Source organism: Melospiza georgiana, chromosome 3 (genome assembly GCF_028018845.1).
Source record: "Melospiza georgiana isolate bMelGeo1 chromosome 3, bMelGeo1.pri, whole genome shotgun sequence".
Taxonomy (NCBI): Eukaryota; Metazoa; Chordata; class Aves; order Passeriformes; family Passerellidae; genus Melospiza; species Melospiza georgiana.
The window spans coordinates 73,035,190-73,060,650 of record NC_080432.1 but is presented as its reverse complement, the minus strand read 5'-3'; the positions used below and the strand labels follow the sequence as shown (position 1 = coordinate 73,060,650).

The 25,461-nt window shown below is 38.3% G+C and overlaps 1 protein-coding gene across 1 annotated transcript in view; it reads left to right on the top strand.

The window, feature by feature from the left end:
- The window catches only part of LAMA2 (laminin subunit alpha 2), a 251,425-nt gene that overhangs the window by 201,502 nt on the left and 24,462 nt on the right, over positions 1–25,461 (top strand). The window contains exons 42-52 of the mRNA XM_058019923.1: positions 1,530–1,646; positions 4,533–4,715; positions 7,422–7,576; positions 9,220–9,363; positions 10,261–10,394; positions 15,091–15,250; positions 17,698–17,822; positions 18,450–18,612; positions 20,554–20,698; positions 22,553–22,691; positions 24,429–24,440. Coding sequence (XP_057875906.1) covers positions 1,530–1,646; positions 4,533–4,715; positions 7,422–7,576; positions 9,220–9,363; positions 10,261–10,394; positions 15,091–15,250; positions 17,698–17,822; positions 18,450–18,612; positions 20,554–20,698; positions 22,553–22,691; positions 24,429–24,440 — 1,477 coding nt within the window. The remainder of the gene's footprint in view (positions 1–1,529; positions 1,647–4,532; positions 4,716–7,421; positions 7,577–9,219; positions 9,364–10,260; positions 10,395–15,090; positions 15,251–17,697; positions 17,823–18,449; positions 18,613–20,553; positions 20,699–22,552; positions 22,692–24,428; positions 24,441–25,461) is intronic.

Below are 25,461 nucleotides of genomic sequence, written 5' to 3'. Positions count from 1 at the left end.
CAATTCTTCCAAACTTTATTCTAGTGTTAACTGTGCATCCCACAGTTCACACAAATGTCCTTTTCTTCTGCAGAGCATTTTGCAGGAGTGAGGGCTTATCTCCAGGCACTCCTACAGTCCTGTGTGTTGCTCTAATTTAAATAAAGCAAACAGATTTCTTCGTCAATGACATTTCAAAAGGTCTAACAAAAAAAGTATAGTTCTCATTTAAATTCCACGTGCTGTTTCAGCCTGGCTCTAGCCTTGGAAAATTTAATTAATAATTTCTTGTAGGCAATATGAATTTTGTTTGATTTTTCTCCTTACAAATTGCTTCTTGCACATCTAATTTTAAGAAACCATACTTTTTTTAGAATTTGTGGAATGTGAACCACATAGGTGTTTATTTTCAATAACTTGTCACATACCTGAAGGTCACAGTCATAGCTTGTCATCCTGAACTCCTTTTCTACAAATTATTCTTCTCTTCCAGCTATCAAGCTCAGTGATGTTAAATTAGTTTCCTAGTAGGATATGCCTTTAAGGAAAGAAATTACCAGCTGTCTATTCCAAAAAGCTTCATATTGATACAGAGAAATAATGAGAAATACCCACTACAGTAGTAGTTTAAGCATTAACTACATTTCTTTGTGTCAAATTTTACTTCTGAGTTTTGGGATCATGTTTGTTTCCATAGCCATAAAGCTTAGCTGGGATCTCAGTTTTGAGATTGTTGCATTGCTCTACTCGACACAGTTGAAAGGGCCCTGCGTAATTTTTATTTAAAGTAAATGCTGAAAAATAGGAACTTGCTTGTAAATGAGGATATCAGTTTCCACTGTGATGTACTAAATATGACACACCTGTGCCTTTGATTTGCACTGGTCCTTTGATTTGAACCAATTCTTAACTATGAATGTTTTTTACTAGGTGGGTATTTTCCCAAAGAATTTAGAATGTTTATTTCATAATAATCTGATGTTACTGTATTCATCTCTTGTTGACAATTGGGAATCTTGTATTTTCCTTGGATGTTATGTCAACATCTTTGAGAAAATCCAAGAGAGCTACGCTCTTGCCACTCTAATTGCAACAGCAAGCTGGCCTAATGGATCTTGGTTCTTTCACACCACATTCAACTCATTCAGCTCAGGCAACCACCTTAAGAAGAAAGGCAGTAGCTTAATCTAGGAATCAAAACTGTGACTAACATCACAGTTGTTGACTCTATCAGTGGATCATTGTGTGAATTTGCCTAAAATGTAACATCATAACTAGTTCTTTCCTCAGCACACCTTTGAAAAACCCGTATTAAGTATACACAACAGAACAAGGAACTCAAGCATTTAGATACTATGGAAGTGGGGAACTTAAAGAAACTGGAGAAGATAATCAGTGAACCCCACAAGTTCTGCTGGACTTCCTTACTTACACAATTCGATATAATAATGAAAAATGGCTTGCTTGTTACTATGCATTTAAATTATATGCAAAGAAAGGATAGTGAAAATAAAGAGTTAAAGCTTCTGTATCCTATGCATTTTTTATAGAAAGGGGTGGTGATCTGAACAGCACACAGAACAGGCTGAAAGATGCTGATGAGAAGAATTCCATTCTCTTGAGAGCTTTGAATGAAACCTTAGGAAAGCTGTCAGCCATTCCTAATGGTAAGTTGGAAAAGTGTTGCAACATTTGACTCAGTTGAGCTCTTTTGTTTCTTTTTCCATCACTTAACATTTGTCTCATCAAGTTTTGCCTGTGTCACACTGGGTCTACTTTGACCACTGTCTGTTATAAAACAATGAACAATGTGAGAGAGAAAACTGAACTGAAAATATTACATGGTATCAGTCAGAATATTGGGATGGTAAAAGGTACCATGCTTCTGCAGTTTGCAGAAGGTTTCTGAAAGAAAATAGTTATGATATCAGAAATTATGATACACTCCGAGACAAATAGTCTTTTGTTTATATGTCGAAAAGTCCTTTTGAAGGTAATCTTTAAGGAAACACTATAATTTCACCAGTGTCGTTTAACCCAAGAAGAATAAATCTTTCTGACTTCACAGGAAAAACAGGGTGAAATTTGCTGCATTTTGTCTCACCTTTCTACCCCACTCTCAACATTTCCAGCCTGTTTGTTGTTGTACATCTCTTTTGGCCTGTAAATTGCTTGGAACTGGAACAGGTTTTCCTCAATAGACTCTGAAGTGCTGCACTCTTGTGACCCACCCTGAAGGCAAGGGTGACTGGGTTCTTGTTAATACATCCCTTGGGGTGGGTTAGAGTGAAATGACATTGAATGACGAGAGGAGAGGAGAGGAGAGGAGAGGAGAGGAGAGGAGAGGAGAGGAGAGGAGAGGAGAGGAGAGGAGAGGAGAGGAGAGGAGAGGAGAGGAGAGGAGAGGAGAGGAGAGGAGAGGAGAGGAGAGGAGAGGAGAGGAGAGGAGAGGAGAGGAGAGGAGAGGAGAGGAGAGGAGAGGAGAGGAGAGGAGAGGAGAGTTAGTGGAAAGGAAAGATACTACACATATGGAGCGATCAACAAGACTTGGTTGTTCCAATTTATCTGTCCCTTGGTCAAAGTGATGGTCACAGGATCAAAGTGATTGATCCATCCAGGGTGGTGGAAACCCCACACAAGTTTAGTGGATTAAGATACATTCAGGTTCAGGTGGGAGCTCCCAAGTACCTCCCCTGGAGAGTAGTTTTACACTGTTTGATGCAGCACTGTCTCATATGCCGTCCTCTGGTAGAAGGCCCCTGAATTGAGTCTGGGGTTTTTGGTTATGACCCCTTGTAAGACGTGGCTGTTCTTACTCTGTCTGGGGTAGTTGGGCCAGTGACATCTTCTAAGAAGGGATGAACACCTCCAGTCCTGTGTGTGAATGTCCCAACACATGCCCCCAGGCAGGCGAGTTTTACACCACAGCCAGTGGTGTAAGGGAGGATATTGGCACCATAGAAAGCATTATCCTAGCTCCACAGGATTTGCTTCTTATCGACCTTTTTCCTAATCTGGCTCAAAAAAAGATCTCCTTGCTGGAGAAAGGTCGCTTAGTTTTGGGTATCCTCTGGTGATGGGTGAGATCCCTGGGATGCTCTTATGCAAATCAAAGGTTTCATCACCACACATCCAAAAACTCTGCTCCTCCCCTTAATTTAGGAGTTACTGACCTCAGCATAGCAACTGCTGCTTTTGCCAATGGACCACTGCTTGAGTCATTAGCCTTCAACATTTCAGTGTTTCATACATGCACACTTGTCATTCCTTGGTAGCTTTTATTTTTAAATGTAATACTCATTAAAATCCCAAAGTCCAGGGATGTTGCATTGTGATAGCAAGGGACAGGGAGCTATATCTCACTTTAATTACAATGAATAGTGAAAAAAAAATGAATGTTTTAAAAAATTAAATGTTTAGAATCAATCTATTTTTTTTTCAATGAGCACTTTATAAACTGAAGTTTTGCCTTAAGAAAAGTCTCTGAAGAAATTCTGTATTCTGTCTGATTTCTCATGGTCTAGAGGGTTCAGACTGCTAGTAATCCCTTAGCATAAAAACAATTTACTGTTCATCTTGTACATTTTTGTGGCTTTAAGATTCCAGCTAACTGAAAAGTTTTGGTTTAGATTTAATAATCCTTGAAATCAGCACTCACAAAATAAATGGTTTAATATTTCATGCTCATCATGTACCATTTCTTGGGTTTTGGTCAAGATACTGACATGGTTATTTGTCTTGAGCACAGATAAGATGTCTCAGTCAACCAAAATGGACCTCTAAGGCCTGTTAACCTTAGGACACAGAATACTAAATATGGAACAAGTAAAAGTAGTATGAATTATGCAATCATTAGCAATGTAATAAACTCTTGGCAGATTAGAATTACAGGATGCTTACTCTTGGCACAGGGACACTCATAAAAACAAGCAGATGAGCATTAAGAATGAAATTAAGAGGAAATAAATGGCATGGATAAGAAAATGGAGTAAATTAGTTGCCCAACAGGAAAATGATCAAATGAGGAAGGGAGAGAAAATGACCCTGTCATATATCTTGTTAAAGGATTTGAGAGAGCAGAGAGCAGCTTAAACTAATAATTCTTCTGTCCCTGCTATACTAATAGTCAGATAAAAGCAGAAAGATTCAGAATGAGGTACACAGAGCCCATGTGGGACAAAAACAAACATGTGCAGGGATGGCAAATTTTAGGGTGTGGCTGAAAATAATCTGTGGGAAAAATAGAGACAAGTAAGACAGTAACTCTAGCTTTCACTCAGCCAGAAAGGTGCATGACCTCTAATAATGGCCCAAAAGCAACTACTTAGATGTGATGAAAAAAGGCAATCGGGGTTCTCTTTTGTTTCTCTTGTCAGAACTGACAATGATAATGGTTTATTAAAGATTCTATGGTATTTCTGAGGTGCTGTTGTATTTGAAGGGTTTTTCAGAAATAAAGGTGGAGTTTTTTGGAGCACAGATATATGTCTTTACTCAAAAAAGTTACTTCTGCACTCTGGGCAATCATTTTCATTATCATTTTCTACCTACAGATACAGCTGTAAAGGTGCAGGCAGCCAAAGACAAAGCAAGACAAGCCAATGATACTGCAAATGATGTCCTGGCCCAGATTAAAGACCTCAATCGGAATCTCCTGGGCTTGAGAAAAAACTACAGTAAACTTACAGATGATGTGGCCAAAACAAATGCAGTTGTGAAGGATCCAGTCAAGAACAGTAAGATCTTTTTTCGGATTGTTTGGTGGTGGTTTTTTTCAGTTTGTGCTTTTCGTTTTGTATATCAAAATGAAACAGAGACACTCCAGAATTTCACTTACATAGCATTACTACAGTATGCTGGGATAAAAGGACTCTATCACTTCTATTTTCTGGGCTTCTTATATATATTAAAAGGGACCATGAGTCCCTTTGAAAGCTAATGTTTCTGTGGAAAGAATTTTAAATCTTAAAGACTAGCGCTTAGTAGTTGCAAGAAAAGCTAATGTCAGCAGGATGCATGTGTAATGGATAGATTTGTTCCTCAGATTACTTTTTGAAGTATTTAGGAGGTGACTAATCAAAGATTCTGACTGGCAATTCACTGCCTGATTCAAGAAAAATACCCCATACTAAATCTGTCTTCAGTCAATCACATAATCAGTCCTGGGAGAAATGCATGGCTTCTTTCAGATGCGTTACTATTTTTGGTAGAATACTGAAGACACTGAGAAAAAGAAAGAAGATTCTGGAATGGGGTTTTATCTGCTTTTTTTTTTTCGTTTTTTTGCCATAAATTCTGTTATCAAATGTGACAATTACTTTAGCATTTTCGCTTTGGTTAGGATGGATAAAAATGAATTCTATATTACAATACATTTTATGGTAGATTGCTAGACCATCTCTCATATAGGAGTATACAGCCACAAAACTGGATGTCTTTAGAAAATGACTGAAGAGCCAATTCCTCAGCTGTTCTGGATTGTTGTCAGCTTGATGAAGCTGGGCACCTAAAAACATACAGTTTAGGAGGCTGTCATTCTCATTCTGTGGACAAATATCCTCTGCCAGTTGTTGCTGTACACTGTTGCTTTACAAGTGAGAGAAGTTAATTCCAATGTCTGTTTTCCCTGCCTGCCCATTGCAAGGTCCCCATTGCTCATCAGCTGAGATACAAGTGTGAGCCCCAGTTCAATTCCCATTGGGTGCATGCAAGTTTAGACAATATGAAAAGTGGCTGTTGATTAAAATAGTGTGGTTACATTACAGCAGGTTGTAGATCCAACAGATCTGTAAGGTCTCTTGCAGGGGAGTGGGAAAAACTGAGAAGCAGTCTTAAAGCAATCGTTTCTTGGCACTGCTGAATCTAGACCAGGCCACCTGTCCTAGCTCAGGTATTCTGAGCTATTTAACCTCTTGATTGTCCCCAGTCACCATTATTTTGTTTGCATTGAAGGGTGATCTTAACACTTGCAAACTGTTTCATAAAGCTGAACTGTGAGATGTTCTCCAGAGGTACACTTCTGTCATTCTCCAAATGTTAATGGATACTGAGATTAAAGTAATGTGGGCTGAACCATTACAGATGTATGAAGTAAGTAGGCTGGCACTCATGGCTAAATGCAAAAGTAGACATAGCCTCTCTATGTCAAAATTCAGGTGCTGAATTCTCATTTTGATAGGTATGAAATCTTTAAAAGGTAAAAAGTCATGTATAGACTCATCCTGTCCCTTACTTTCCTTTACATTTCTGTTTAGATCTTCAAAACATTCTGTTATCTTCTCTCTCTTATGTTATTCTCTGTTTTTCTCTTTTCTTTGTCTCCATATCTTGCCTGCAGAAATCTGTACGTATGTTTTTCTTACTTGCAGCTTATAGTGTGCATTTTCCAGTAAACAATTACTCATTGCTTACTGCCAAAGCCTCTGCATGGTCCTCTGTGTTTCTCATTCATTGAAATAGCTAAATAGTTACTTTTTGAGAACTTTACGATAAAGTGACTTGGTAGCTAGTTTAACTTAAATGAAACCTTAAGAAGCATCTGGAAGGTTTTGGTATGAGTGTTTGGGTCAAAAAATTAGAAATGCAGTTTTTAATGCTTTGTCTTAGCATTGTTTTTAGGGCTCTTATTATTGATATTATTTTCACGTAATATGCATCTTTGTGATAAATGCATGTTTGTCCCTTTCAGTGTCATCCAAAAAAACCCACACCCTCATGCGAGCCAAGGGTTGCAATCCTTAGATCTGCTCATGAGTTGTCAGAGAGAGGGTAATATTCACTAGTTGTATATTGAGAGGCAAAAAAGGAATTTGAGGCTTAAAGAAAAATAGAGGCAAAAATATCACGGTAAAATTATTTACTTCACCTGAAAATCAAAAAGAAAATAATGTCTAGTTTACTGTCACTGTTTTTAAATATGCTTTCAGAACATATACAGAATATTAAACTTGTGACTAGACTAAAATCTTTTTGTATTTGTGCCCATTACAGTTAGTTGAAGAATTCATTTCAAGTTAATTTTAACCCAGTAATTTCAGAATTACTCATGGAAACCAACCAGTTTTCATTAATTCAGCATTTTTCTTCAAAATTTGGAGTTTTTTTAAAGCAGCAAGCGAACATTTAATTCATAAATGTATTTTGCTACAGGAAATGTTTTCCAGAGCCATCATCCTGACCTGAAGCATAGTTACATCTTAAAAATCCTGCTTTAACACCAGTGTTTGCTGCTATTGCTACTTTAACTTGATTCTAGACACTCTGAAATTGCCTTATTCTATTCAGGTATCTTCCTGGCCTGTGTGTACCTCAAAGTTGCATATACAATCTCCTGACTGTCCTGAAAATTCTGTATGCAGAATTTTCTTGAATTTTATTATTGCAATGTTTAATTAGTCCCTGACACTATTCTCTAAAGCTCTGCCTTGTTCTTTCTTATGAAGTTGCTGATGCAGATTCCAGTATTAAAAACCTAGAAAAGGAAGCAGATCGCCTGCTAGATAAAATCAAGCCAATCAAAGAGCTCCAGGATAACTTAGGGAAAAACATTTCTCAGATAAAAGAGCTGATAAACCAAGCTCGGAAGCAAGCCAATTCGGTAAGTCCCATTTTTCAGAATAAAAGACCTCTTCAGTACTTGATGGGATTTTGTTTTCTACTTTTTATTTCTTTTCTACAGCGTGACTATTTCCTAATTTTAAACATGCATAACGAGAGAAAATAATAGAGTATAATTTCACAGAAAATAAGAGACTATTCTGATGATTCTCACTCTGGGTCTTCTTTCTTCATTTAAAACATGCACTTGTTAAATGAATAACATCTGTAGGAATGGATCTCAAAAGGTTATTTTTAAAAAATATTGCAGGTAATAGTACAGCAGAAGAGTCACAATATCATTGAATTTTTCTGAAAACAAAAATGTATTTTTCTGCTTCAACACTGATAGTAAGTCCCTGATTTCATTTCATAGAATTTACATTACTCAAGAATGACCATCTCAGACTCACTGAAATTGCTGAGTATATCTCCTTCTCCCATATTTTTTATTTTTCTCTGTCCAGTAGCAGCACTGAAGACTTGAGCTTAAGAATATAGTTCTAGTCCAGTTAGTGAGTTTGGAGTCCATCTCCCTGATTCAGTAATATTGTCAATTCTAGGATCATCTGATTAATACTGAGATTATTCAGCTTGTGCAAAGGAAAAAGAATCATGTAGATGGTACTTGAGAAATCTTCCTCAAAAATCGTTGAAAAATAGTTTAAAAAATAATCAACACAATAACAGGATACTGGGAAAGAAGTGATAGGATAAATAGTGGGATGCTAGTGAAAGATGTTTTCAGCATATATATGATGAAATCTGTACAGAACAGAAAGACAGGCTGCAGTAATGATATGTTTTGTCACATTCATCTTCTGTCTGAGGGCTTTGAAGTACTTAACTGCTCAGCATTTCTGAGATAAGGAAATTAGAAGTTTGGTCCTATAATGGATCTCCTTTTTAGCAGAGTTTGCTGTAAGCATAAGGTGATACCATTGTGTACATTTCCCCTAATGCTTAAACATGTCTAGCTGGGATTGAAACACCGTTGTACTGTCATTATGTCTGTGCTGGCATTATGAAGGCAAACAGTAAAGTGTTTTTATCTGTGCTCAGAGCCTGAGGAAACCAGTACAAGAATCCAAACACGTGTCGCTCAGTTGTGGAAATAAAACTTAGTTATGAATGCCAACTCCATTAGGGACTATGTAAAAGCTGTGATAGACATAACTGTTGGTTTAAAAAAAATGTGAAAAGGTGTCTTAAATTGGCACATGCAAAGCTATTACAAGGGAAAAATAGATAATTATGACTACCCAACAGCAATATGCTGTAATTCCTTCAGGAGTGCTGCTTATTTTCCTAGCTGCATCTTCTACTTATAGACCATCTGTACTTCTAGAATTCCACTGTTACCAGCATTAGACCAGTATATCTTCTAGCCATTTCTGATCTACACAGTTCGTCCTTTGAATGTGAGTTCTAAAAAGAGATTTTATTTCCTTTTACTAAACAATCCCAGAAAGAAAATTCGATTTCTACCTTTTTCGCATAGCCAAGCAACTCCCTGGTACATGAAACAGAAAAATGTGAAGGGAAAAAAAGTGTAATAGTCTTATAATTATTTGGAAGCTTCTATGGTTAATTCTGAAATAATAAGCAGTGAACTGAATTCTTTCTGTTATGCTTTTTTTGAAGATCAAAGTGTCCGTGTCCTCTGGAGGCAATTGCATTCGCACGTACAGACCAGAAATAAAGAAGGGAACATACAACACCATCATTGTCAATGTGAAGACTGTAGTTGCTGACAATCTGCTTTTTTACCTTGGAAGTGCCAAGTTTGTGAGTCTGTCTCCTGCCTTTCATGTCAGAGTTGCTCAATCAAATCATACTACTGACAAATAAAGAAGATGAGAAAGGTTTTTTTTCACCCAGAGGGTTCAAAGCAGTAGTAGGGAGTCTAAAATAATCTAGACATTTACTGTCTTTGGTATTAGTATAGTGATTTCTAAGATATGACCAGCAATTTTTTTACATATATCTTTATTTTAACTAGATACAAAATAGCAGGCTTGTACATGAACTACATTAGAGCTTTAAAATTCACAGTGCAACCAAAGTAATTTTGGAGTTGGTTGTGGGTTTTCCTTAGGGAATGAAGTAGCTAATCATATTGCATCTGTCAAAGCTCCTATTTACTGTAATTTTAAGTCAAGACTACAATTTCAAGCATAATAATGGTGAATGATTCAGTTTCCCATGAGGCCTATAGCAGACAGACTTCTAGAACACCCAATATTAATTCAGTAAATGGAAAAGTATTCTATTTTTCAACATTTCCAACATGTATTTTATTTTCCTAATGCAAAATTAAAAGGCTGGATGGCATCATGTATCTCAACATCTTTCTGCCATCCAATGTATGTTTCAGAGTGTTCCTCTGAGTTAAATCCTTCTGTTCATGGCTGCAATATTAACATTCTGTAAGTCTGGCAGTCATTTGCTGCATATCACTGAGAGATATAATTTGCTGTCTTTAGCTTAAGATTCCTTATTTGAACCAATAAAAACAGGAAAAAGAGAGTCTCATTCTAGAGCAATGTGAGAATTAATGTTAATTCTTTACTGTCTGTGTGTGAGTTTCTGATGTCTCATTAGACCTTCTGAAATGTGAAAAGTTCTGAAAAACTTCCTTAATCAAAGTACAAGATCACTTCTCTTTTCATGTTTTGCATGTAGACCGACTTCTTGGCCATAGAGATGCGCAAAGGCAAGGTGAGCTTCCTGTGGGATGTGGGATCTGGAGTTGGACGGGTAGAATATCCAGATCTGACCATTGACGATGGGTTTTGGTACCGGATTGAAGCCTCTAGGTAAGTAAATATTTCATTTCCAAGATTTTAGAAAAATGGCTGCTGTGAGAAATTTTAGTCTGGTTTGACAAAAGGTTTTGAACCTGCATCAGTTACTATTGAACACTATACACTGCAGTTACTATTGAAATGTCAATTGTTCTCTGTCAAGGATTTACTTTAATCACACATTCCCCCTCTAGCATCAACAATCTATGACTCCTAATATTTATTCCCTTTTGTTTATCTATCACTCTATCGATTGTCTTCTTCAACTAGCTTACATTTAAAATCAGTTACAGGTTTTGGCACTCGAATAACTACTCTTCTTTTCTCCTTGAATTTTAAAGAGGAGCAGCTTTTCTGAATTTCTGGTCTTGATACAGTACTTGATACAGTAAGGGAATGGTCTGTCACACAGCAGTATCTTGATTCTAATTCAGAATGCCATTCCTATAGGCAAAATGTCTCATCAGACTGGAAATATTTATGATAGATACAGTTCATGAAAGGAGGAGATATTCCAAAAAGTTAAGATATATTTTGTAATTTGAGATCAGCTATTTAATGCCTTTGAACTTTAGAAATATAGATACATAAATATTCAAATCCCAAATTTGTTAGCTGAAGCTTGTATTTTTCATTCAAATAGCAAACACATGGCATATGGTGTAGTAATCACAGCATAAGGATTGCATAACTCTATAGCCTTTATCTTGAATAAATCTTAGTAATTTAGATAATATCAGCTGTATCACAATTTGATAGAAAGCTGAGTAATTTCTCCTGCATCATTACAGTTAATTTCACATAGTATTAAACATAGAATGGATAATACAGTTAGAAAATGAGAGAACGAAGGAGGAAGAAAACAAAGCACTCTAATTCTAGTAACATGCATAGCTCCCAGAAGAGGAAATGGCATTCAGTTTAAATAATTTAATGAAATCACTGAAATCAGCCATTCAGAGCAGAGAATTAAATAAAATTATGGCACGGTCTCCAGAAGCTGGCTTAATGAAACCTTACTGCTAGGAAAATACAAACTGGGGTACAATACAAATTGTTGAAATCTTCACCAGTTCACATTATGCATACCAAAGCAGCTTCATGACACAGTAATGCCAGGCTTTCATTTGCAAGAAAGCTGCTTCAGCAGAATATGTAGCCAGAACATGGTGTAAAATTCACACATCCTACAAAAGCCCATTACCTATTAGCTGGTTGTCCTGGATATATGGGATGTGCATGCCATTAGTTCCGAACAAAGTGCTGGATCAGCAATTTAGAATGATTACAGCTGCACAAATCAGAAGTACAGAGCAGTGTTTAGGAGAATTACATTACAGAGGCATTAGGCGGATTTGTGGGATTAAGATGAAGAGCTTGGGACTGATTTTGCATTCTTAAGGCAGACTTCACAAATCACATACCCTATGGAAGAATCTTCAACTCTGAACATTTTAGTCGATTTGATAACTCCAGCTCCCTTCCTAACCTGTTGGAGAGTTTTACTCGTTTTATTCCCTCACACATTTTCTCCAAATTTCTGCTCAGTTCCAGCCACAGGCTTTTTCAGCCCGGCAGAATGACCTGAGCAGCTGGAGCAGGGCATCTGCTTAGCATGAGGACATAAGATGAAATTCTGGCCTTACTGAATTTTGCCATTGTTTTCAGTGTGCCAAGAATTTACAGTAATAATGATATGGTGTTGAACCCACCATAGGTTGTTGGCCGTTCTTAAGAATCCCAAAGGGCCTTAGAAAAAAAAGATGTGGCAGAGGTTTGAAATTTCTCAAGTTTGCTTAGCATTCTAAATAAAATCTATATATGAAAAATCTGACTGTTGAGTAATGATCAAAGATGGTCAGTTTATGCATGCACCAAAATTTCCACTTAGTTAGACTAAATTGATAATTAATGCATCACTTTTCCAGGGACACTTTTAATTTTCATCACCTTTTATATTTAGCATACTCATCCTTTGCATTTTATTGTATATTCAGATGTTATAATGGAAATTTCTCGAATTTTTGTTAATGGAATTGAAGTAAAATTTGTTTATTCCTATAGGACTTTCTAAAGGAATTCCCTGTACTTTGATGGTACCAGAGTTTAGCAAATGTCACTTACAAGTTACTTACCTGCTTACAGAAGCAAATCCGATTGGCATCAAGATGCAATCAACCCAAGTATCAATTAACAAAGGAAAATCTAGCATAACAGTATGTGACAAAATTATTTAAAGCAGATTTACAACATGCAAATAATGTCAATTTTGTGAGACAGTCGGATGGATGAGAGAATATTTTTGAGACTCACTAGATCAGTGTTAGTTCAGTAGGCCTCAATTAGGAGCAGAACCTGATTAGTTGTAATTTTAATCAACTGTGATTCAAGTATTGCCATTGTTTTGATTGTTAGTGACAGAGTTTAAGCAGTGCCCTTCTTTTGAGGACAAAGGATGACTGAATCACAAGTTCACTATAGACACTTCCTGTTTAGTTCGTCAAGAATTGAGTCTTAAAGTACTGTAGCAAAGATAAGCCATGCTTTTCAGTGAAGGTTTTCTGTGTTTCCAAGGGGTCAAGGAGCAGAGTTTACTATGTGGTAGTTCATAATTTAATGCTGATGAGATGCTTGCTAAAGTCATCTCATTTATATCATGCCTCTCCTTAGGAGCAAACACTGCATGTCATTACACAAATTTTTGTAGAATATAGAATATGCTGAGTTGGAGGCACCCATCAGGATCATCAAGCCCAACTCCTGGCCAACTCCAGGACATGCGAAAGAGATACATCATGTACCTGAAAGTCTTGTCCAAACACTTCTTGAATCCAGGAAGTCTTAGTGTTGTTACCACATCCATGGGGAGCTTGTTCCAGAACTCAGCCACCCTCAGGATATTTTTTCTGATATCCAACCTAAACCTCCCCCAGCTCAGCTTCATGCTGTTCTCTCAGGTCCTATCACTGATCACAGGACTAAAGAGGGACTATCTGTTCCTCAATTTCCCCTTGTGAGGATGTTGAAGTCTGCAATGAGGTCTCCCCTCAGTCTCCTCCAGGCTGAACAGACCAAGTGACATCAGCCACAGCTCATAAGGCTTCTCCTCCAGACTCTTCACTGTTCTTGCTTTGAATGTGGCCCTGCTTTGGACTTTCTCTAATACTTCATTGTCTTTTTATTATATTGTGTCACTCAAAACTGCCCCCAGCACTCGAGGTGAGGCCACCCCAGTGCAGAGCAGAGTGGGACAATCCCCTCCCTTGCCCAGCTGGTGATGTTGTGCCCGATGCCCTCCAGGACATGTGTGGCCCTCCTGGCTGCCAGGACTCATGTTCAACTTGCCATTGAGCAGTCCCTTTTCATGGGGCTGCTCTCCAGCCTCTCATTCCCCAGTCTGTGCACACAACCCCATCCCAGGTGCAGAATCTGGCGCTTGCCCTTGTTAAATTTCATACGGTTGGTGATTGCCCATCTCTCTAGTTTGTGCAGGTCTTTCTGCAGGGCTTGTCTGCCCTCCAGGAAGTTGCCAGCTTCTCACAATTTAGTGTTCTTTCAGTGTCCTTCTGCATATCAGCCCCATAGTGCTGATACATCCTCTGTAATCCTCCAGTTTTACAGAAGTGACTATCACTAGAACAATATCTTCCAACCTGATAACTTGTCATGCACAGGGTAGCAATGTCTTTTTGCTGTCAAGTTAGCCAAGATCTTTCTTCAAGCTCCATTGTCCTCCCTAAATAAGAAAGAATTATTTATAGAAGAGACTCTATTGTGAGCATTTCAGTCTGTTTGAAGATGAAAGACATCCATACTATTTGTGAATTATTAGACATCCTAAAAAGTGTCAGTCTGCTCAGTGACTCTTGGTTTTTCAAGTATTGTTACTTTTATTCCTTAAAGGGCTTCCCATCAGTAAACCTTCTGCTATAAACCAGTTGCACCTTAGACCCACACAAGTCCATGGGAATGGAATCCACCCAAGACTACTGAGGGAGCCACTTTCAATCATATACCAGCAGTCCTCTTCAGCTGGGGACATCCCAGGTGGCTGCAAACTGGTAAATGTGAGACCCATCTATAAGAAGTTTCAGAAAGAGGATTCAGGAATCATATCTCTCCACAGTGTGTTCCTTCTGCTGTAAAAATATGTCAGCAAACTCCTTCCATGCCAGTTACTACATTAATATCATCAAAGGAGTAGAAAACAAACTGATGCAGAAAGAGTTAATAAATGCAAAGTCCATTGCTGCTGTGTTGCCATCAATATTTGATGTGATTCATAAAGGACAATGAAGTAATATTCTTGAACCTAATGGGGTTTGTAACTGTTTGAAAAGCAGCCTGACAGCTCCATTGCAGGAAATGTGAATCCTGTTTCACAGTGAAGGAAACTGAAGTGCTTTATCACTTCATTTCAGTTAAAATATAATCTAATAAACATTCTTTTTTTTTGTCAATGCAAGGTCCATGTCATGTGTATAGTGAATTTTGTTCAAAAAGGACATTCAAGTGAGGAAAAGATCTGGTTCTGTGATGATGTCTTTAGTTTATGCAGGCATAAGTGTCTGTTCATTTGTATCAAAATGAGGCATAATCAAGTCAGTCATGTGTGCTTCTGTTAAAAGGCACCATTTAAAATAGAATTTTCCTATGTTTGGTGTAACTACTGACTTTGTGTACTTAAATTATTTTTTTTAAACTCTAGGACTGGGAAAAATGGCACAATATTGGTGCGAGCTCTGGATGGTCCTAAAGCCAGCATCGTGCCAGCCACATTCAGTGCAGTGTCCCCACCTGGATATACCATTCTGGATGTGGATGTTAATGCTGTGCTGTTTGTTGGTGGTTTAACAGAAAAAATTAAGGTAATGCCTTTTTGCAGTGTTACTGTGTTAGCTGACTAAAACAGAAATAGTAAATTTCATTATGCTGGTGTAACTGTAGTAGATGGTTTAATTGCAAGTAGTACACTTGCACTTTGGAAAGGTTTTTGGGATTTGCCTGGACCAAGGTGCACAGGTAGGAGATTTCACTGCACACGATGTAACCTGATCAGAAGCCCTGTAGCTGGCTGTATTGATGCAGCATTTAGCCCAAACAGCTAATTCCTGCTAGATAGATGGATGCTTCACCTTGGACATGCTGCTGCCCTGACAGGCTTTTGGTTCCTGACTGACAGGAACTCATTCCTCTTTCCATACATTTCTGGTCTCCTAACAATGTATACAAGACTATATTTTCCCTTGCATTTGGGATTTTATCTTTGTCTTGTATCCACAGTGTCACCTCCTCCATTGCAGTCTGCTTTTTGTGTTTCTGCTGTATTTCCATTATTTTTGTTCCAGTTTCCCTCCTTGTTCCCTTAGAGATTTCTACATTGTACCCCTGAACTATTTATCGTTTTTTTGTCTGATCATTTTTCTGGTGACATCTTATACCTTGCTAAACTTCATAGAATGAATAGAAGATGTATGCCAAAAATAGAATAGACATAAATCTTTGAAAAAAATAATTCTCCAATAAAAGCTAATTAGCACTTACTTTCTAATGGCATTCTTTACAAAACAGTTTAAATTAACTATTCTATTCCTGATCAATATTTAAGCATTTGAAAAGAAGCTGAAATTTAAACTTTCCCAAATAGTGAACTCACTGAACTTTTTTTACTCTCAAGGTTGTATATGTCCTCAAGTGTTAAAGTAACACAATGTGCAGAAAACTTGAAGTGCAAAACTCAATGTCAGAACAGCTGTTTTCAACTTCAGTAAGCTTGAAAAAATATTGTCCAAATATTTTCTGAAGAATTCTCTATTTTTTCATTTTAGTCAGGAAAATCTTCCTGAATTCTTTTTTTCTCTCCAGGTAAATAAATTCAAGGGCAGCAGTAGGAAGGCAGTCTATTTTAAGTTTTGTATGGCTGGTATATTTGCAATGTAGAGTTTTAAACACTGTCAGATTTGTTTTGTTCAAGTACCATCTCTGAATTAAAATATAACTTCAGGTTTTTTGGGAATTTCTGTCATCACGTGGCACAGTTGTAAGGCTCACAGAATGAAGATCTTAACTAAGACTTTTCTAAAAGTGTGCAGCTCTTTGGACAGTTAATCAAGCTTACCGATATATCTTAGGCTGCTGACTCAGAAATCGGCTTTTTCATATTATTGGGGTTTGGAATGCTTTAGATTTGTCCTACAGTTTGTCCACATCCCTTTTTGCATGCATTCCTGCAGTGTATCCAAAAAGAAAGTTCATTTTCAGTTTTTAAAAACATCTTTCATCTGACTTGTAGAAGACTATGATACTTAGATATCATGAATTTCTTAGAAGTGACATTAAGTTCATACTTGTTGCTAATTAAAACCTATCCAATTACCTTGGGAAATATCAGTAGCACATTAAGTCTTTTGAGTCATACTTTTCCTTGAGTATTTTCAAATTGCACTTCTCAATGTTCTCTTGCAAGATCTTAATATTTGTAATTGCTGTAAAAACAGCAGGTGCTTGTCTATCTCAAATAGCTAAGTGTATAGATTTTTAATCAGCTCGTATTGATGAACTGAAATTTAAATGAATCAGGGTATTTTTAGAAGCATAATTTTTAGTGGAGTACTCTGTGTACTGTCAACTATTACTACCTTCATCATGGTACCGTGTTATGTTCTAATGAGCATTACTCTACATGCATAACCCTAGCTTAATGAGTTCTGATGGGGCATGTGTTTTAATTCCTTTGCCCTCTGCACATTTTTCTGCATCCAAAATTCAGCATGAACAATGTAACAGCTGAGTTCTCAGCCCGTCTTTTAGCTTGGACAGTCTGCTCCATTTCCAGTGTTTCAAGCATTACAAGAGAAACACTTTGCTTATTGTATTGTGGACTATGGCAAGATTGCTCATAGTCCTTTCTTGAAAGTCTGAAATGAAAACCCAGCTAGGCCTTGAACAGGTGAGGGCAGCCAGCTCTCTGAACAGCCAGGAAAACTGATGGTGGAAGCCAAAGCAGCTCCTTGTTCTTCAGGACTTGTTCTCCCTAGACCTTCCCAAGAGTCTCAAATCTGAAGTCTTTCCCATTCAGATTGATACAAAGTTCAGTTCACATTTTCACTGGTCAGTTGTTCTGTAGGAGGGCTTCTTAGGTTAAATAATGCTCTTGATATTTAAAATATTACAAGACATCTTATGGGGGTTTTTTTATTATTTTATATGGAATTTTATATGGTATTTATTTTTATAATTTCTGTACCAGTTATGTTTTCAGATGCAGTAGATCACTTCAAATTCAATTCAAGGGGGTTTGTGTTCTCTGTTGCAGAAGTCAGATGCTGTAAGAGTCACCACCTTCACTGGCTGCATGGGGGAAACCTTTCTAGACAGCAAACCGATAGGACTCTGGAATTTCAGGGATATTGAAGGCGACTGCAAAGGGTGTGCTGTCAGGTAGGTACAGCACCCACAGCTTCTCACAGCGCTTCTTTAGGGAACCTACCTGCAGTTACATTACATTCAGTGGTAAGTAGCAGGAAATTCCACAGCAGCCATCAAATTCCAGTGTGCATGCAACTGGAGTTAGGTTGCAATTCCACTGAGAGGGGAAGCAGCCAGTCTGGGTTGTGAGTGTGGTCACTGAGTTACCAGAGCTGGGCTGGTGTGACAGGGACAGGGGAAGCAGCCAGTCTGGGTTGTGAGTGTGGTCACTGAGTTACCAGAGCTGGGCTGGTGTGACAGGGCTGTGATGGAAGGGCTCCTAGAACCACAGTGAACTGGGTCTGGCTCATGGACAGCTGTGATGAGGGTGCCTGCCCTCCCGCATGGCATGGAGCAGAGTCCAGTGCCTCGAGGTGGCTTTCACAGCCATCAGGGTAGTGAGCAGAGACCCCGCAAAAGAAAGGAATTTGCATTCTCGAAAAAGAATGGGAAATCCTGTCCCTGGCAGTGGGAGGTTTGATAAGACATCGAACCAAGTTCAGGAAGACTCCCAAGAGCTGTGCCCACATATCCCTAGCCCTGCACTTTTTATTTTAACTTCACATGGCAAAAGAAAATGGTTGGAATTGTTCTTTTCAGCCCCCAGGTGGCAGACGGTGAGGGGACGGTGCAGTTTGATGGTGACAGCTATGCCATGGTGAGCCGCCCCATCCGCTGGAACCCCAACATTTCCACAGTCATGTTCAAGTTCAGGACCTTCTCATCAAATGCTCTGCTGATGTATCTTGCTACTGATGACTTGGTAAGAGCAGCCAGCCAACCTCTGTGCTCCTTGCAGGTTTCAGGCCATCTGTGCAGTCACTGAATTAACCAGATCATGAAAACAATCAGTAATTTAAGGTACCACTGTCCTGGTATGATGCTTCACTGCTGGCCCACTGAAGACAGTGTTATGGTGTTCAGGTTGACTCCCTCATGTTTACTGAATGGGGATCACTATGTTAGTCTGGGAAGAATTCCAGGTTTTCTGAATTTAGTAATTAATTTTCCTTTATCCCAGATGTTTATGTATGTGAACATTTTCAGTTGGTTTTGTCTATTCATAGTTTAAAATAATGTGTGATGGCAGGGGAACTATGGGAAGAGACAAGTAGTCTTAAGTAGAAATCCTACTCATATAAAGAAAACGTTTATGTTTTATTGAGTGGATTTAAAGAGGGACTGGTGCAACAAATAAGATGTAATAGTGATTGTGTTTTTCTAATATCTACAAATGATGTCTCTTACAGTTAAAACAGAATAGAAGCATTACTTTTAAAGTTGTTTAAAGTTTTTTTATTGACACACAGTATCAAATGTGTGTGGATAACAGGGAGAAATTATTTATAAAGACACCTGTCCAGATCTGAATAACTCATCTTTGGCATTTCTGATCCAGATTGATTTGCATGACTGACAGGGAGCAGTCTTTCCCTTATCCTTTTCAAATGGAGCAGAAATTATGTACAGTAGTTTTCAGTGATGTCTTGAAGAATTAATGAGCGTTTGCTACTTCAAAAAAACTGTGTTTGCATAAATCAGTCTCATTTCAGATTCCTGTATTTTGGAAATAATTATCAAAATAGCTGGAATTATCAAGGAATAGGGTCCTCCTGAGTAACTGTAGGAAAAGCTACAATTTTATTATGATAATGAAATATGTATGTAGTTTTTCTAATGAACTTTTAAAATTTAATGTTGAAAGCATAATTAAAGTCTTTTTTTAGATTATTTTAAATCATTATTTGTGACTTAGGTATTTTTCTATGAAAAAATATTTAGTTGAAATCTCAAAAACACAAGCAGCTGGTCCCTGGTATATTTTGTTTCTTGTGATGCTGTCCCACCATGTAAAAACTTGGAAGATACTCTTTCTAATGATGCATGGATAGACATGCCTAAGTATCTAGAATACTGAGTTTGTTCAGTTTTAGTCTGAGAAGAGGTGGAACTGGCCATGAGCAAAATGATAATAAAAAATTCTCTGGTATATTTACATCCTGAGTCATAGTTCCACCATTACTTACCTGGTGGCTTTCATGCTGTCCAGTTCTCTGGCTATTTGTTTTGCTCTTTGTATCCTGCCAGCTCTTTTTCTGGAGATAGTGCAGCATATATTGTTGTGCCAGCCAGCCATCTCCAGTTGCTGCTTGGATACTGGTGCCAGTGGCTGATGAAATCAAGAGTGTCCATAGCTCTCTTTGTCTCCATCTCTGTGTTGCTCTGTGGCCTCCATATTTTACTCTCTGGAAATCTGGCAAAACATGCCCACTTCACCATCTTCACTATTTTTGCTTTCTACCTTGAAAGTTTAAATCTAGCTGAGATATGCAATAAATATGCTAATTATGGTACAAATATACACTCAAAGCTGAGTATTAATTTCAGGTAATTAAAATGTCCATTTTTATCTTCAATCTAAAATAAAAGTGCAGCTATCCCATCAAAACTGCAACTAAGATGCCAGCAAAATTCCAACTAAATTAGCAATCCAAAAGAGAATGTAGGGGGAAAAAAGAGCTTGGCATCAGACTTTTGTATGTGAGAGTCCCAGCTAGTAAATGCATGAGTTGTGGCATTTTTTAAAGCTTGAAAAATGTTGTCTGTAGTCACCCAGGGTTAAAAAGTGTTTATTTAATATCTTATGTCTCTTACCAAAATGGACAAGAATCGTGATGGTGTATCTGACCCTTGTCATTAACAGAAGGATTTCATGAGTGTGGAACTCAGTGGTGGGCGTATAAAGGTCAGCTACGACCTGGGCTCAGGTACAGCTTCAGTTATCAGCAACCAAAATCACAATGATGGCAAATGGAAATCTTTCACTCTGTCAAGAATTCAAAAGCAAGGTAAGTTCCTGTGGTGTCAGCAGCATGACTTTTCCAGTCATCTGTGCTGTACACCTAACCTTCTAATCACAGGGATAGTGCTGTGGGAATTATAAGTTCTGGTGGGAATTATGAGTTCTGGTGATTTAGCAACTTCTTTTGTTTAGGTTATAGGTGTGTTGAGTTGCATGTGAGTGATTGCACTGCCAAATAGTGCTTTATGAGAGTAGCCTATTTTTCAGGCATGATTATTTTATACAATCATAACTTGCATTCTAAAATTCCTCTGACTGGGGGAAAAAGAAGTCTTCTCATCACTTTCAAAAAAGACTTCTTTCAATCAAAAAGAAGTTGTTTTCATCAGGCTCATGTTCCAAATTATGAAACACATGTGTGATTTTTGTTAGGACAGCAATAGCTTTTTTCCTGTACAGTCCTCTCATGCTCAGCATATACCAAAGTGCTTTAAAAAAGCAGTGACTTTAGTATTGATTGTGTCTAACTGGACAAACACCGCTATTTTATCTTGCCTAGTGATCTGCATTGTGTCATTAACTGAATCTGCATGGAAACAATGGGGAACATTTCCTATAGTTCTGCTAATTCTTCGACATGTTACTGGCACAAAATATGAAGTGGTGGAATTTGATGAGATCACAGACACTACTGGCTGTCATGCTGGCAAAACCCTTTTTTTTTTTGCTTCTTAGTCTGCTCATAGGGCTGGTAGAATCTTACCTGAGCCGAATTCGTTTTACTGTGACATACAAGCTTTTGCAGTTCCAACTTTTACTGCAGTCTGAATCTTCAGGGTCACCACAAGCCCCTAAACACATTCCTGTGCCTCTGCCCCCTGCAGTGCCAGCTCTCTACCTCACACACAGTCCCTCTTCCTTGTCATTTGGCTGAAGTAGACTTGGAAGTTGGGACAGTGACCAAAGTAATCCCACTTCAGTGATCCCACTTGCAGATTTGCTGCACCTTTAGAGGAGGAATGTCTTATTGCTAGCCAGTTATCATAGTTCATACTTAACCTGGGAGGTATTAATATGAAATACAATGTCACATAATTGTAATTTATCAATAGTATTCAAACATCATGTGTTTATAAAAAAGATACAGGTATAGAAATTAAAGAAAAATTAATCTGGTTTTGGTAAGGTGTAGCAGAAAGTCTGTCTATTCAATTCTCAAGGAAGAAAGAAATCTTTTTTTTTGCCCCTATATATCTTGAGGCGTGCTCAGCATTTTTCACCGAGTCTTATTTCTTTTATTAAACTTTATATTCTATATTAACCCATACATTAAAAAATATACATGGAACAGACACCTAAATAGGGTGGTTGTATGTAGCACATCGCTGAGCACAGACTGAGATTGGATGTGACAGCAACTGGCTGCTTTGGGTTTGTAAGTGGTTTAGAGTGAATGATCACCAATCTCTAAGGCACATAATGTCAGTGTTCAACAAACTTTTACACTAAAAATCCTGTTCAAGAAGCAATCTTTGGTCTGAGATCACAAATTAAATGTAAAATGATCTCTTGTCATGACTGTGTCCTGAAGTTTTAGCTCCAAATTACAGTGGAATTACACAAAGAAGGCACCAAATGGAAATAGGTTTAGAGAATATATAAAAATAAAGTGTACAGAATTGCTATAGCTTTACAGGTTGTTATGGAAACAGAAAAGAGCAGCTTTCTTCCCCTGCCCAGAATTGATAATGTGGAAATCCTGGCTTGTAATTGCAAAATACAGCCCTCCTTGCTTCTTCCCTCACCTGCTAACCCTCCAAATGTTTTTCTGTTGGTTTCTTACATTAAAACATCATTGTTCATGATGGATATTTTGTAACTAATCTCAAATGTCTTTTAGCCAACATATCAATTGTAGACATAGACACTAATGAAGAAGAGACCGTAGCAACAACTTCTACAGGCAGCCACTTTGGACTCAACTTAAAAGGGCACGAGAAAATATATTTTGGGGGATTGCCAACCCTGAGAAACCTAAGGTAACGTGGCTCAAACCAATTTCTTCAGTCTAGGTAAGGGAATGTAAATACAATGTATTTATTCTCTGCATTTGCTTCTCAAGTTCACTTGCAGTAAGTGAATGGTGAATTCTCAATGAACCCTGTACTGCCACAGCAGAGTAGTGCTTTATTTGCATATGTTTTGTATTTCACACAGCTCACCTTACACACATACAATGGAAATTGCACTTGCAGTGCAGTGTATCCTTCTGATTCTGTGCAAGAACCATGATGTAGCTGTTCCTTTAAGTATTTATTTGGTGCACAGAATTTGTGACTGCAGATTCAGAGAATTGGCTCAATACCTTCACAAAATTAAGGACAAATGCTTACTTTGTGCATGCGTAAAAAAAATTGACCTACAGACTACTCCACATAGGATTACTGCTTGATGGGTATCCATGTTTTTGCATAATGAGTGTCAGTATACTTTAAATAGGTATTAAAATATTTTGCTTAGATATTATTTTACATTATTTGTAGATTTTAGTTCTTGGTCTCCTTAGATAAAATTCCTCCTTTGTTCAGGACTTAAAGAATATGATATGATATGATATTCTTCATATATTTAATGTAAGCAGAATGAAATATTTTCCCTTAAGAAGTCTGATCCTGAATTTCCTACACAAATAAAATTCCCAGTAATTATTTTTTAAATATTACATAGTGATATTCACAAATGTTAACTTCAATGTAAATAATACTTGAATTTAGTGGCTTTCTTTCATGACTTTAAATAGACCAAAAACCGTATTTAAAGTTGAAATGAATATTCAGCAGTTTTGCAATGACAAGAACAAGAGAATTCTGTGCTACAATGAACAGATGAGCAACACAGAAACAGGCCCATTAATCTATGTCAGCTTTAACTAAATGGCATAATGAGAGCCTTGAAGTGGTCTTGTGCACAAGGAACTGTTGTGTTTAATCCACAGACTCGTCTGCCACTAAAAGAATGGACATATTTGTTAATTTATTAGGATAATCATTGACCTCTGATGTCAAATCACCCAGCAATGAAAAGATCTAAGATCTATTTTACTCATGAAATAAAACACTATATTATGTAATTGTGAAATCACACCAGTGCATAACAAAACGCCTAGAGCAATTATCTTCCACTTCCTTTGTGGCTGCCCAGAAAATCAGTGTACCACAGCTACTCTGACCTGTGGTAACCGTTCTGCCTACAGCTATGATTTGTCAGTGCCTGAGGCAAGATTAACGCTATGGTAAATTAGAATCAAAAGCAGTGAATGGGGGATTAGGACAAAGCTGTGCTACTGCAAGCAATAGACACTGAGGTATCCATGACTTTGTAATTATCGGGTCGTGTCACTTCTGCCAAATTCTTTTACATGGTTTGCTTCTGCTTATGACCAAATATAGCATCAAGTTACAAAAACCCTCTGATGGGTTTGGTTTTAGGGCAGCTCTTTGCCGAGTAAACCTGTTAATGAACCTGACAGTGTACCTAGAACCCCACCTTTACAGCCTGATAGCGTACCTAGAATCGCACTTTTTATTATATGTTGTTTGTAAATGGTGTACACCTCCTTCCCTGTGAAATGGTTGAACCTTGCTACTAAGTATTAAGTGTACTTAATACTAAGTATAAATACTGTTGTATCACGGAACAACAATACAAGAAGTACCACTTGCCGCAATTAACGCCATGTTGTTGTTTTCTTTTCTTGTCTTTCTTTCTCGCCCCAGTATGAAGGCAAGGTAAAAGCAATCAGATTGTCTGCATGACTTGCATGTGTCTAGTTAGAGCGCAGCTTGCAGCGCGGGCGGCACCGCAGCAGCAGCAGCAGCTTGGGCAGCGCTCAGAGCAGCCGCTCCTCCGAGGCTCCTCGTTCGCTCTAAGAGCGGAGCGTTCTGAGCCGCCCCCGAGCGCTCAGCGCTCACGTTCCAGCTGTGCACACACCTGCACGAGCGACTTCTGTTTTCCTCTGGCAGCCGCTGCTTCCTTGAGCCCCCCGTGGTTGCGGCGCGCTGCCCGTGGCGCTGCCCGGGCGCGGGGCTCAGCCGGGGCTGGCCGGGCCTGGCTCCGGGCCGCAGGGGATGGGGAGCGCCCCGGGACGCGGGCAGCGCCCTGCTCAGAGGCACTGAATGCTCGCTGAGGAGAGCATGGGAGCACGGTGCAGATTGTTGGTGAAATTCGCCGCTTCTCGTGTTCAGAACGGGAGTATGAGGGGCAGAGAGAGAGGTCACCTATTTCTGACTGCATTTTCAGTTTGCAGCTATTTGTATCCGTCGCTTTTGCTTTGGTATGCTCAGATACGAAGAGATCTTCGCTGTGTTTTGCAGTCTAATTCCTGGTTTGAATTGGAAAAATCCAACTTCACCCTCACACTCCTGCCCTGAACTTTAGAAAGATTATTTCCTCTCAAGCTCCAGAAATAACTGTTTGTTTTCCCACAAAACTGGCCTATTTTCACAAAAAAGAACTTAGAAAAAAACCCAAAAAACAAACAAAGAGTTACAGAAGATCTTAGTGAACTTGGACCTTATGTATTTTATTTTGGAAAGGAAAAAAGAAAAAAAAGAAAAAAGAACTTTTAAGAAAACATCAAGCAAGTGTTCAGTGTTTGCAAAGAGGTTGAGCCAGACAACCCACAGTGCTCCCTTCCAACCTTACCCGTTCTGTGATTCTGTGGTATGGGTTGGGAATTATAACAGCAGCTGTTTGTAACAGGGCAGGATGAGGACAGGAAAGGGAGTATCAAGAATGGTTTCTGGATGG